The sequence below is a fragment of the Lathamus discolor genome, chromosome 4 (assembly GCF_037157495.1).
Source record: "Lathamus discolor isolate bLatDis1 chromosome 4, bLatDis1.hap1, whole genome shotgun sequence".
Lineage (NCBI taxonomy): Eukaryota > Metazoa > Chordata > Aves > Psittaciformes > Psittacidae > Lathamus > Lathamus discolor.
This window is the reverse complement of record NC_088887.1, coordinates 91,491,421-91,504,984: the sequence shown is the minus strand read 5'-3', so window position 1 is coordinate 91,504,984 and position 13,564 is coordinate 91,491,421. Positions and strand designations below refer to the sequence as shown.

The following is a 13,564-nucleotide window of genomic DNA, read 5'->3' as shown; positions in this document are numbered from 1 at the left end:
TTCATTAAAAATTTACTCTGCAAAAGCTGATATATATTAAATCAACTTGCCTTGTAAAAACATACTTCTGCAAAATTACTAAACAGTTTTTAAAATAATCCCACATGAGCTGTAGTCTTAGGAATCTGCTGAATTTTCCAAAATTCCAGTGCAGGAGGAATCTTTTGAAACAAAATGGAGTTTTGCAGACAGAAAAACAAGTATAAACACACACACACTGACATGCTAATCTGTTAAGGACATCCTACGCCTTCATACAGTGAAACTGAAATGTAAAATGCATCTCATAGTACACTGAAGTAAATTTGATACATGACCTTGAAAACATGGTCATTGATTTCCATTCTACAATGTACTGAGATCAAAAATTCATCTGGTCAATAGCAGATACATAAAAAGGAACGGAAAACCTGGACTGACTAACTGATAATTTTATTGGGTACTCTTCAAATGGTCAGTGGTTCATATCTCAGCAGCTTCATGTAAGATGGATTGTCTACACTTAAAATAAGGGTATAATAAGGAACATTTGGGGGTTTCTGACTGATATAAAAAAATTCAACCACAACACACCCAATAATACTAATACTACTAATCATCATCATCTTCAATGGCCAGATGACACTGAAAATAATGCATAAAATACTAATTTTATGTACAACAGAAACTCCTTCTACTACCAGTACAAACAGTTATATAAACAGCTTGAAGCATTTGACAGCTATTTTAAAATACTTGACCTTCTAAGTGGTTATGCACCAACTAAAATTTGAAACTTTAAAACCCATGACAACAGGTAGCGAACAAAATGTGAGTGACCACTATCTCAAGTTCTCTGTCAGAAGCAGGTTTTGCAAAGCTGTAGTTTGTGGCAGGAAGACTGACTGAGGCATAAAAGTGACACTGTATAAAGCAGTACAGATAAACAGTGACATCCTGCAAACTGACATAAAATAAAAAATTATTAACTGAGACAGCCCATACAATCTTCTTTTACTGCAAGAGTAGGACAGTGCTAAGATGGCATCAATTTCTAACTCAGTGCTTAGTCAGTTTAAATTACTTAAGCTGTGACAAAACATGGAGAAGGCACTCTTAATTAAGATATTAACTGCAAAAAAATGCTGCTGCGTATACTGAGATTTACCATATTATATGATGCATGATGAAGCAGCAAAAAGAGGAATTTATTTTTTCAGACTTCCAATGCTACTGTTGCATGAAAAACATACATACAGGAAAGACAAAACTTTCTGATTCATATTCAGAAAATTAAAATAATAATAAAAAAACTGAAGTGATGATATGACAGCCTTTCTGCATTTCTGAATTAAAAGACACTGATCATACTATACTTATCATATAGAAGATTGAAATTTGAAAATAGTTCAAGATCTGTTAATAGAAAAGAACTTCTAAAAGAAATACATTTTGGACAATGATTCAGGAAAATATGTTAAAAGAAATGCAATGGGAAATCTTGTAGTAAATAATAGAAGACAAAATAATAAATAACTTCCAAGACCACTTTCAGCATCTCAAATTACTGATCTATGATATAAACTATTAATATCTATTTTTTAAATAATCTTAGTAAAAAATACGCATCATCTCATACAATATGCATCACACTCATCACACAAAACACGTTGCAATGCAGTTAGAATCAAAACTTTTAGTTAGTTATACAAACCTTTACTAGCTTTATCTAAATGCTGAAAATCCTCAACGAAATTCAGGACATCCTGATAGCTTTCTTCACAGACTTCTACAAGAAAATGGAGCAATGTTGTTTTTTGATCTACCGACTTTGTGTCCTTCAGCTAGAGAGAAAAAAGGAAATGTTAGAACACTAAGATTACTTCTGACTATTTTGATAATGAATATATATTTCTAATTGTGAACCCAAGCAAGGCAAGAACAAACCGTTGAACTGGCACAGCTCTTTCAAAGAAAACCCTAAGGAACAGGGTGTTTCATTTACCCCCTTGCTAAAATTACCCAGAAAGATCACATTAAATATTTTTTTAAATTCTAAACAATATTTGAGTTCTGTACTCAAAACCAGTACACATTTGTCTTTTTAAAATGTAATTATTTAAGCAATATAGGAATACTTGCAAAACTGGTAACAGACTCATGAAAGCGTAGAAAAATAAAAATCAAGAGCTAAACCAACAAAAGCTAACAATACATGTTGCACATATGTACTTTGTGATGTGACTTCCTTATGTGTGAAGCTAACTCTGGGATAACAATATTTATGCAGTTGAAGCTACAACATCAACCTGCACAAGTTCTTCCTTTTATCAGTTCTCAACAGGGCAAGCAACAGTTCATAGGCTTCATTTTTTAAAAACTTTAACTTAAAATTCTTAAGCACAAACTTTTCTTCCAGCGTCCTTTATGCATACAAGATTATTTTAAGCCCAGCCATTTTAAAATTTGCACTCGTTTGTGTAAAAACACTGACAACTGGCAAACATTAGGTTATACGTTTCTGTTGTAGCCTCCAAATTGAGCTAGCCTTTAAAATAATCAGAGAGGTTTTTAGAATTAGAAAATGACATCTCATAGGAAAGTTTTTCTTCACTACTTAAAAACTTTCTACATAAAACAATTTGAAAGTATACACGTACATAGGCACATATAAAGTATGCACACACACTGAAGGGCTGACACAATTGCACACAGACTTGTGTATCTGAATATTGGGGGGAAAAGTCTTAAGTGCTAGTGCTTAAGTGCTTAAGTACAAAACTCGTGGTACTTTATCTCAAGACTGTTCTTTAGTTTGGCTACTATGAAAAATACAAGTAATCAGCAGTGCTCAACCAGTATAACAGTAACTAAAGCAACAAGGCAGAGAGGAAAAATGACCTCCCTTTCCAAGGAGGTTCAAAACCAGACACAGAGCTATATGTGGATTACTTCTGAACAGGAACTGAGACCAAGATCAATCCCAACCTAAATATACATACACTACCTATGCAATATCCTCAGAGGTCACTTAAAGGGCATTTTATTGATCTGATTTAAAAACCAAATTATATTGTTTGCTTTTTCTATACTGTATGTAAATTAAAATGAAGAATTTTGAATGGTGGTGATCACATATGGCTGATACTTCATACTTCACTGTAAAAAGTCAGTGACTATTGTCAAAGATCAAAATGATACTATCTTAATACAGAATATATATGTTCCTTCTGACAAATGATTAATAATGTGAGGCATAATTTTCAAAATAAATAAAACACGAAACATACATATTAAAACAAAAAAAAATATTATATGGTCATTATTGTATGAAGTGTTATAAGTTACTTCTGCTGGACAGAGAATCTCAGTGAGAAATGTCTCAATAGTTGAAACATCACACAATTTCTATAATGTGACACTGCTTAAAATACAAGTAGTTAACAAAAGTTAGTTTTAAAAGCCAACCACTGTTATAAACATGCATATAAGTCTAATATATCACTACTTAATAAACATTTGAGTATTAGCATATGAACATCATATCTCTCTTCTGAGAATATGCACACATGTGATGCAGAACCTTTACAGTTCAATTCTACGTGATGCAGGGAGAAGGCAAGATATAGAAGTGGAAGATACCCAATTTTCTGCAAAGTGGACAGTCCATATAGATCCCTATGCACAGTTGGGCACCACTGAAGAACAGATAAATGGTATATTATTCAAATATTATAGAAATCAACATCTTCGAAGGATTGAAGCCACTGCAAATTTGCTTAGTTCTCAGAACCCCTACTGAGAACTGCTGTGCAGACAACCAAGTGGTCTGCAATTTGCAGCTTTCTACTTTTGGGCCTTGAAGGAATATTGGTTTGGGAGGGATTTTTCCTGCTTTAATAGTTATATTTTTAATAGTTGAGCCACTTCATTATTCTCAGAACAGAGGAGATCAAGCATTAACGAAGACATTACACACAGTTAAGAAAATCCCCAAATTACACATACACAGTTTTACCTCCATGTTTCCAGACAAAGTGATCTGTCTGTGTAAGACACAATTTCATAACCAGTGAAGACTTGGCACTCACGGACTTCCTAAATGAGGCCACAATTGCATGAGGTAAATTAGGAAATGGTGACTAGTACCCTGATACATCTAGGATAGTAAAATGCAAACTGATTCTCTCTCTGAAAACCTCTCAGCCTTCAAAAGAACAAGTAGTTCAACGTAGGTTGCATTTGTCCTGGGACATCTAGTGGCAGAGATCTCAAATTTTACAGATGAAATCTAAGGCGGCCATAGTTGCTCTGCTTCCCAGAAAAAAACTTATCGTAATTCATATTTCTTTTCTAATCATAGAACGCTTTGACTGGATGACCTTTAAAGCTCATCCAGTCCAATGTCCCTGCCCAGGGTAGGGACAGCAATGAATTCATTCAAAAACCATTAGAGTTGCGTTATTTTCCCCTAGAAAAGTTTTTAAGTGCCATGGTCTGGTATTTACAAACCAGCATGAAGTGATGCCAAATAAAATATGTATGAAATCTTTGTCATTGGAACTTCATTTTTTTACTGACACATTCCTTACGTAAATGAAACATACTGAGTGCTATGATATATGTTTATGCAAAAATTAATGAAGTCCTGAAAGGAGTAAAACAGTATCACCATGTCTAATCAGATGATACAATGCTAAAATGACACCACAATAAGCATTTTGATAACAGTGAGCAATTTACCTTTTTTGGTCCTTATTCCTTTGTATCTACTTCATCTACGGACTATTGGTAGTGATCAGCATTTCCCTAGACCAGAAGGCTGGATTTGATGTTTACTGAAATCCCTTCCCACCTGAATTATTTCCTGATTTTAAGAAACACGTACACGCTTCCCAAATAGTCAACGAAATACTTGATTCAAAATATTGCCTATTTTAGCTCTTACTTAGGCCTCAAGGAGATTTTGAGTATCATTAGTATACCTGGATTTCAAAAGCTTTCCAAAGTCTTCTTCACTATCAATTCTTAACTACCCTTGCAGTTAAAAAGCTTTCTTATCTTTTAAGCAAACTTCTTTTGTTATCAGTAAAGCCAATTAATTATTTCATCTCCTACCTTAGCCACACAGAAAACAAGTGTTCAGATGCCTTCTTTATCATAAATTAAAAATAAAAGGACACTGTTATGCCCTCTTCACATCCCTCTCCTTGCTTTTCTAAATTAAAAACACGTAAATATTTTTTCTTATTTTAGAACTGTTACATGTTACTATCATCTGGATTCTTACCAGTCAATCTTTGTTTTCTGCAGTAATTAAGACAAGGCTTCACTTAAAAACTTATCAGTACCAACTAAGTAGTAGATAATTACCAACTTTTTTAATGGACCATCTATGTACTATAGAGACATTTTTTCTCTCTAACAGAACAGTGTAGCCTCCTATAAAGCTAAACAACCTTTAAGAGTGCAAATCTAAGCAATTATGACATCCTAGATTATCAAATGCATTTAATGCCAGAACACTATAGGGCTAGCCAGGACATAAAGCACATTTTCTGGAATTCTGCCATTCACCCCTTACTTTCAATATCTACATACATCAGCTAAATTTCCCATATGTAGTACTTCATGGTAGTCTTCAAAATTGTCATATTCTAGATGTTAAATTATTCCTCCAAGATATTTTTTAAATTTGATCCTGCTCTGCAAAGTGCTCATAACAATTACCCTCATATTGTTCTCATATTTTTTGTTGCTGTATGTATTAAAAATGCAAAAAATTAAGGAGAGCTAGAACAGATACTTGTAAAATCATACCTAAAAAGTAAACGCACACACCTGTAGCGAGAACCAATAATACCTTTCCTTCTGCATATGTTTCTCAACAAATTGTACTTCAAACTTAATTTCATCTACACTGTATTTCTCTATGTGGTTGACACATGCTTAAATGTTTACTTCAGACTCAGAAAAGTACACAGCTTATTCTCTATGCATATTTAAGTTACAGTATCACATTCAACAGTTGAAAACCACGGTGAAAGAATTCTTCCTGAAACATGGTACAGTGAGGATGATTACTTTAAAGAATGCAGAAGTTAACATGTTGTATTTTCTCTTGTGTAAAAAGATAAAGAAGCTGAGAGAAGACAAAGAGTATATACAAACTCCCCAGTAATTCCGTTCTCGAAAGGACTATTACATACATGTGCTCTCTCTGCAGATTTTGAAGTTACCTTCCAGCGGGCACAGGAAAAAAAATAACACTAAATAAGGGTAAGGCAATAAGGATTAGAATTGACTATAAGTTAACACTCTGAAAAGTGTAGATGTCTTCTTGTATACATCTTATGTAAAAGTTGAAAATGTAAGGAAAATTAGAAGAAAGAGGCAAGTAATGGAACTGAGCAACAATAAAAGAGAATCAAATGAAGAGAAAATATCTGTAAAAGAGAAAACATAACTGGTTTAAAACAGATTAAAATAAGACAGTCTTAGAAGGGCTCATACATGTAAAACTATAACATCACTATGATCACAGTAATATGTTTTTGCATAACCTTATTTAGTTTGGTTCGTTTAGCATTCACTCAAAATGAAATCTTGTAAAAGTTTAAATGCAAGCCAGTCTCAAGATGACTGTACACAGCTTAGCTGTATTGCTCAAACCAACAACTAATGTTAAGAATTATTAAAAAAAAAAAAAAAAAAGAAAGGTAAAGAAACCAAAGAATTAACTGATTAACTGCAGGAAAAACATAAAAACAAAGTATTTAAGTAGCATAATAAAAACAAATGAAAAAGTGAATGTGTTACTCAACACAGATATTTCAAAACTCACTTTACATAGGGAGCTGAGATTATATCCAAAGGTCTGTGCATTCCGAGAACCTGCGTTCATGTAGTTTCCCATTAACAATACTAGTTCCAGCAGCTTGCTAAAGCTTTTACTCTTCTTTATCTCTTCACAGGCAGCACTGACAGCCATGATGTCAGGTCTGATGTTGTTCACCTGCTCCTCAAACTGAAGCTTAAAAAGAATAGCACTGAGCCGTGGCTGTAGTCTCTTCACGTTGCTCATCTGATTGAAAAGAAAATAGGAGATTTCCTTTAAAATTCATGGTACACTTTGGCACTGTACAAATGCACACAATCTGAAATGATTTATTGGTGTGACAGGCTTGAAGAAGCAATATATCTGCTATAACTGATAGCAAATGAATGAATGAATGAGAGACACTTGGGTAAGCAACTGAAATCCCATCTTGTGGTTAATATGAACTGCCCCCATCCTTTCCCAATAACTAGTATGTGTAAGCAATAAAAGATAAAGTGTCATCATGTATCACATCTGTCAACTCATATACGAAATCCTATAAAACTAATCCAAGTTTATGACCCGGTTGTTACAAAGTAATAAAAGTAGTTCACAAATTTTGTATAACCCAGGATGTACCAAAACAAGGCAAATCTCATTTTCTGAAGCAAATATTTAAAAGCTGATTGCAATAAGAGCTTAAAATAAACTTGCAGGAAAATAACATTTTGAAAAATCTCACTATGAAACACTTCATATAGCAGACATTAATATATGCCAGTATTCATACCCCACTGTACTCTTGTATATATTAACCATATACAGTTAGGTAAACCAGAATGCTACCAGAAAACAATAGCTTCTGTAGATCATATGCAAGAGACCTGGATTTTTCTATGGTTTACTGATCAGGTATTTTCAAGAGAAGATTCAATTCCCATATAGCTTAGATAACCAAATTCCCACCCCAGACATACTTAGCACATTATTTACTATATCCAAACAAGAAGACTCCAAATGTTACCGCTTCTTTAGTCAAGGACTATAAAATGCATTCAGTAAATTAAATTCCTCCATCTCTCAAGTTTCCAGTGTACTACTCGTCCTTCCAACGCTATCACATTTGCAGATAACTTCTCAACCCATATCTAGTCTATCAATGTTAAAATAGCTCTGACGCTGCAACATTCACAAGTGTTTGGTGTTGATTAACCCACAAGAGACTCAGAGAGACTCAGTGATGAGTATAATGGTGACACTTCATCTATTTCAGTGGAAAATCAAACACCTCACCTTACTTAATGATACTGAAGGCTGTCTATTCTAGAGCTGGTTTGATATAGAATCAGAAAAGGATGGAATTTTCAGTCCATTTTGTTGGGTTTACAGTGGTAGTATTAGAAAATAAAATCACGCAGAGATAACATTTTATGTTACCATGCCACTTTGAAATACTTGCCTAGCAGTGAAACCACCTGATGATGCCTAGCTGAAGAAAATACACTGTTTGCACTTTACCACAAATAAGAAATCTTGAAGTAAAATAAGCAATCTTTTCCAGTAACCAAGCTTTTGTTGTTGGTTTTTTTTTTTTGGTTTTGAACACAAAGCACACAAACATAATGTCTTTCAGATAAGACTAGGCTGAAAAACAACTCCGGTATTAGGCTTAAATCCACAGACTGCCTTCAACTTGGTTCTAAAGTAAAACATTAAAATGCATATAGTTTGAACATTAGCTCAGTATCAACTGTAGGCAGTTATTCCGTACTCATCATAGAATAGGTAGGGTTGGAAAGGACCTTAAGATCCTCTAGTTCCAACCCCCCTGACACGGACAGGGACACCTCACACTAAACCATCTCACCCAGGGTTTGTCCAACATGGCCTTGAACACCACGAGGGATGGAGCATTCGTCACTTCTTTGAGCAACCCATTCTAGGGCCTCACCACCCTCACAGTAAAAAACTTCCTCCTTATATCCAATCTAAATTTCCCCTGTTTAAGTTTGAACCCGTTACTCCTTGTACTGTCATCACAGTCCCTAATGAATAGCTCATCCCCAGCGTCCTTATAGGCCCCCTTCAGATACTGGAAGGCTGCTATGAGGTCTCCATGCAGCCTTCTCTTCTTCAGGATGAACAGCCCCAACTTCCTCAGCCTGTCTTCATTTAGGAGGTGCTCCAGTCCCCTGATCATCCTTGTGGCTTTCCTCTGGACTTGTTCCAACAGTTCCATGACCTTTTCATGTTGAGGACACCAGAACTGCACACAATACTCCAGGTGAGGTCTCATGAGAGCAGAGGGGCAGGATCACCTCCTTCGACCTGCTGGTCATGCTCCTTTTGATGCAGCCCAGGATACGGTTAGCTTTCTGGGCTGTGAGTGCACACTGAAGCCAGCTCATGTTCATATTCTCATCAACCAACACCCCCAAGTCCTTCTCTGCAGGGCTGCTCTGAATCTCTTCTTTGCCCAACCTGTTGCTATGCCTGGGATTGCTCCCAGACAGGTGTAGGACCTTGCACTTGCCATGGTTAAACTTCATAAGGTTGGCATCAGCCCACCTCACAAGCGTGTCAAGGTCCCTCTGTGTGGCATCCCTTCCCTCCAGCATATCAACCAAACCACACAGCTTGGTGCCATCAGCAAACTTGCTGAAGGCGCACTCAATCCCACTGTCCATGTCACCCAGAAAGATGTTGAACAAGACCGGTCCAACACAGATCCCTGAGGGACAACACTCGTTACTGGTCTCCAGCCGGACATCAAGCCATTGACCACAACTCTTTGCATGTGGCTATCCAGACAGTTCTTTATCCACCAAGTGGTCCACTTATCAAACTGATGTCTCTCCAATTTAGAGATAAGGATGTGGTGTGGGACAGTGTTGAACGCTTTGCACAAGTCCAGGTAGATGACATCAGCTGCTCTACCCTTGTCCATCAGTTCCATAGCCCTGTCATAGAAGGCCACCAAATTGGTCAGGCAGGATTTCCCCTTAGTGAAGCCATGCTGGCTGTCACCAACCACCTTGTTGTTTTTCATGTCCCTTAGCATGCCTTCCAGGAGAATATGCTTCAGGATTTTGCCAGGCACAGAGGTGAGACTGACTGGTCTGTAATTCCCTGGGTCTTCCATTTTCCCCTTCTTGAAAATGGGGGTTATATTTCCCTTTTTTCAGTCATCGGGAACTTCACCTGACTGCCATGATTTTTCAAATATGATGGCCAGTGGCTTAGTAACTTCATTTGTCAACTCCTTCAGGACCCACGGATGGATTTCATCAGGTCCCATGGACTTGTGTACATTCAGGTTCTTAAGATGGTCTTCAATAGCATACAATTGTGTGGAAAAATTCTTGCATAAAAACAGGTAATCAGACTTACATTTAAACAGAGCATTTCACATTTGCTCTTACAACTTTATACCTAACTTAAGAATTAATACCTAAAAGAATATTAAGGTATTGGACAGAAGCAAGTTTCACAAAGTCATTCTCCCAGCTCCATCAGGAAAAATCAGTATTTTTCTCTTTTCCTCAAACAATTTACTTATTAGATATATATACATACTACCACTTCTCAGTACATTCAGAATAATAATTATAATAAAGTTTCGTTCTCCATTCAGCCAGGAAAAAAATGAGACTAGCCTAGAAAAAAACACACCAAATTCCATTGAAATTATCAAGATTTTTTCTATTTCTCCCTACTCAACATATAATAGAGGTGATCATTAATAGTAAATCATGGGAGCTAACAAAATAAAGTGTATATTGCATGTATTTTGAATGGTACCAGACTTAAGATACTGAACCAGCTGATAATGCAGCACTAATTAACTTTTGGCTTCTGAGACAGGCCAATTCTTGAAACCAAAATAATTGGGTATTTTAGAACATAAAGATGTGTTGAACAAATGTGAGCAAGTGCATACACATAAAAGATGCAAAGTTTTCATCAAAACCAGTTGAACCACAACAAATTAAGAAGTTCTGCGCATAAGTCTTAAGGATGGATACATAAATATATAAACTAAAAAATAAAAAACAGAAGTACATGCTAGAAACACAGGACAAATGCCATCAGGTTTTTTAAAAAAATATTTTTAAACACTCTGAAATCTATAGTTCTTCTACAATGCATGTTCTAGCAACTATTTGTTCACCTTTTACCTAAGTCACTAACTGCAAAGGGAGGCAATGGAGAGCTCCCTTAGCAATACACTGCTTTCTTTGTGACATGTAATCTACAAATACATTAAAACTGTAAAATCCATACACTTTATCACAAGAGAGGCTAGGAATTTAAGTGTTGTGATGTTGAGAGGCTTATGTCCATGCCCTATACTTTCTATACTCAGCATATAAATACATAAGCCTAATTATGTCCTTACAGTGGAATCCTGAAAACAGAAAATCTAAATAACTAAAAAGAAAAGTTGAAGTAGAAAGCTAAAGAGAGTGGACTACGCATGTCAGAGAACTCTTTGTATGGGTAACAAATTGTTTTATTTTTCCAGTAATAGTTCACAAGAATATTCTCACTATGTGCAAGTCCAAATGGGAATTGACAACTGAGTTGAGCTGTCCAGTGGCAGCTCTCACAGCCCTTTATCCAACAACAAAAACAGGTTTTTCTCTCAAATACAGCATAAATCAGAAGGCACCTGCAAGTGTGTGCCATCTAGTAAATGTGTACTTTCACTGTCTGCTTTGCTGATGTCAAGTAAAGGAACATGTCTCAGAAGCTACACTGACATTAAATTTGATCACTGAATGTGATTCATTCTTACAAGCTCGTAGAGAAAAACACTGCAAGAGTTCCAGTTTCACAATATACCTTCCTTACAGAATCAACAGTACCAAGGCTGCCAGACCACCTGAAAGCGTTCCCATCCAAAAAGTAAAGTATCAGTTACAGCGAAGTCACCTAAGAAAATAATCTGGAAGGGCACCTCCTGTGGAAAATGTATTGTTTTCATCACTGCAGCACCAATGTACTCTACAAAGTGCATAGGTAAAAGGTGTGAATTGCTAATGTTTCTCTTCAGATGTAGGCACTTGAACAGCAGGAAAAAAGTTAAAGTGAGGAAGAACTCCCACCTTAACAGGTGCTAAGAAACAGGTTTAAAGAAAAAAAAAAAAAAAACACCTCCTCAATTTGAAATGTGCAGTCAACATGTTCAAATATTAGTGAAGACCACCAGCATTCTGGAAAGACTAAACATTATATCAGTGTATGGGAAATCAATCCATGATAATGGAAGAGTATTTTTGTTGAGATTTTTTTATGGCTATCTGGATATGGTTCTCCACCTTTGACATACTCTTTTCCTCAAATTAATGGTAGTAAACTCAAAAACTGCCAGCTCAAAATTAAAATCACTTGTGAGAGATCAGAAAGTCTTTACACTTACAACACAGATTCGTGTACATGCCTAAAACTGAATTGATGACTTTTCAGCCCTACTAGCACTGATTGACGGGACACCCTGCTACTCTACTTCCCCATTTTGAGTTATAAACAGCTTGAATTTGCACTGCTGACTCAATTCCTTGCAAATTCAAGATTTTCCTAAAGGTATTCAGGGAAGAAGAGAAGGAAGTGTACTGTGACACAGGAACAATACCTATCAATTACCTCCTAGCTGCACAGGTAGTCTTGCCTTGTGGATGACAGTGCACTGATGTACAGTGCAGAAAATCCTCAGTACTGTTTTTGATGGCATTATATTCAACAGAGATGGACCAGTAAGACCAATCTGCAGATCTCAGAAATGGGGGCATTCCTTTTGAATTCTCCGGAAGTCACCTGTCTTAAGAAACAGAACCAAATTGCCAATGGGGGCTACAACACAGCTGTCAAAGTAAGCTGAGTTTACAGTCTTCATGCTGAAATTCAGAAATAGGCATGTTCTACTATGACAACAAAGGGGTCACTTTGTCTTATCCAAAAAATATAATTAAATTTACTGACATCTTGTCAGAAAAGAACACAGAGATAACTTTTGTTTCTCCAACTTGAATTTAGACAATGGTACTTTCCTAAAAAGGAATTATCCAAGAATGGGAAGGTCTGAATTTCCCGAATTCTATTATTTTTAGCAGATATAGCAGATGTCAGAAAAGCTATTTTCATTAAAAGGTACATATGGAGCAGATTGCCACGAGACTGACAAGCTTTCCTCATGGGAAACCAAGTCAAAAGTTTAATATAGGTAAAAATCCTCTGTAAAACCTCTAATTAAGCCAGGCAGCAAAAATAAATAAATTTCTACCAGAAGCCATTGAGGAATTTAAAATAGAATAATATAATACTAAAACAAATAGAGAAAAGCTTCTAAAAGTTAAACAGATCTAGTTGTATTCCAGATAGAAAAAATCTCACCAGCTTCACCCCAAAATAAATGTCTCATCTTCTGCCTGGCTACTACTATGAAACCACCTCCTAATGAAAAGTAAGTATAGTATTACTTTGAGTCTCTCAATATACAGGCTATGAAGATGCAGACAGATGATTCAAGTATGGACAGAAATGTCTGAGAACCATGACAGCAGGCTTATTACTTCCCATCAGGTTAAACCACCATAACAACTCCAACATAAAAGTGGAATGAAATGCCACACAATTATTTAAGCAATACACAGTGGTATCAGACCACAACAGCAGCCGATGACAATGTCTTTGGTGTGACAGACATGACCTATTTCAAAAAAGCACAGATTCAAGCACGTTAATATTTAGAATAGTCTTCTCTAC

The 13,564-nt window shown here is 35.9% G+C and overlaps 1 protein-coding gene across 4 annotated transcripts in view; it reads right to left on the bottom strand.

Moving 5' to 3' along the window:
- The window catches only part of DIAPH3 (diaphanous related formin 3), a 217,587-nt gene that overhangs the window by 101,708 nt on the left and 102,315 nt on the right, over nt 1–13,564 (bottom strand). For all 4 annotated transcript variants that reach the window (XM_065678158.1, XM_065678159.1, XM_065678161.1 and 1 more), the window contains 2 exons: nt 6,824–7,063; nt 1,694–1,823 (listed from right to left, as the gene is read on the bottom strand). In XM_065678158.1, coding sequence (XP_065534230.1) covers nt 1,694–1,823; nt 6,824–7,063 — 370 coding nt within the window. The remainder of the gene's footprint in view (nt 1–1,693; nt 1,824–6,823; nt 7,064–13,564) is intronic.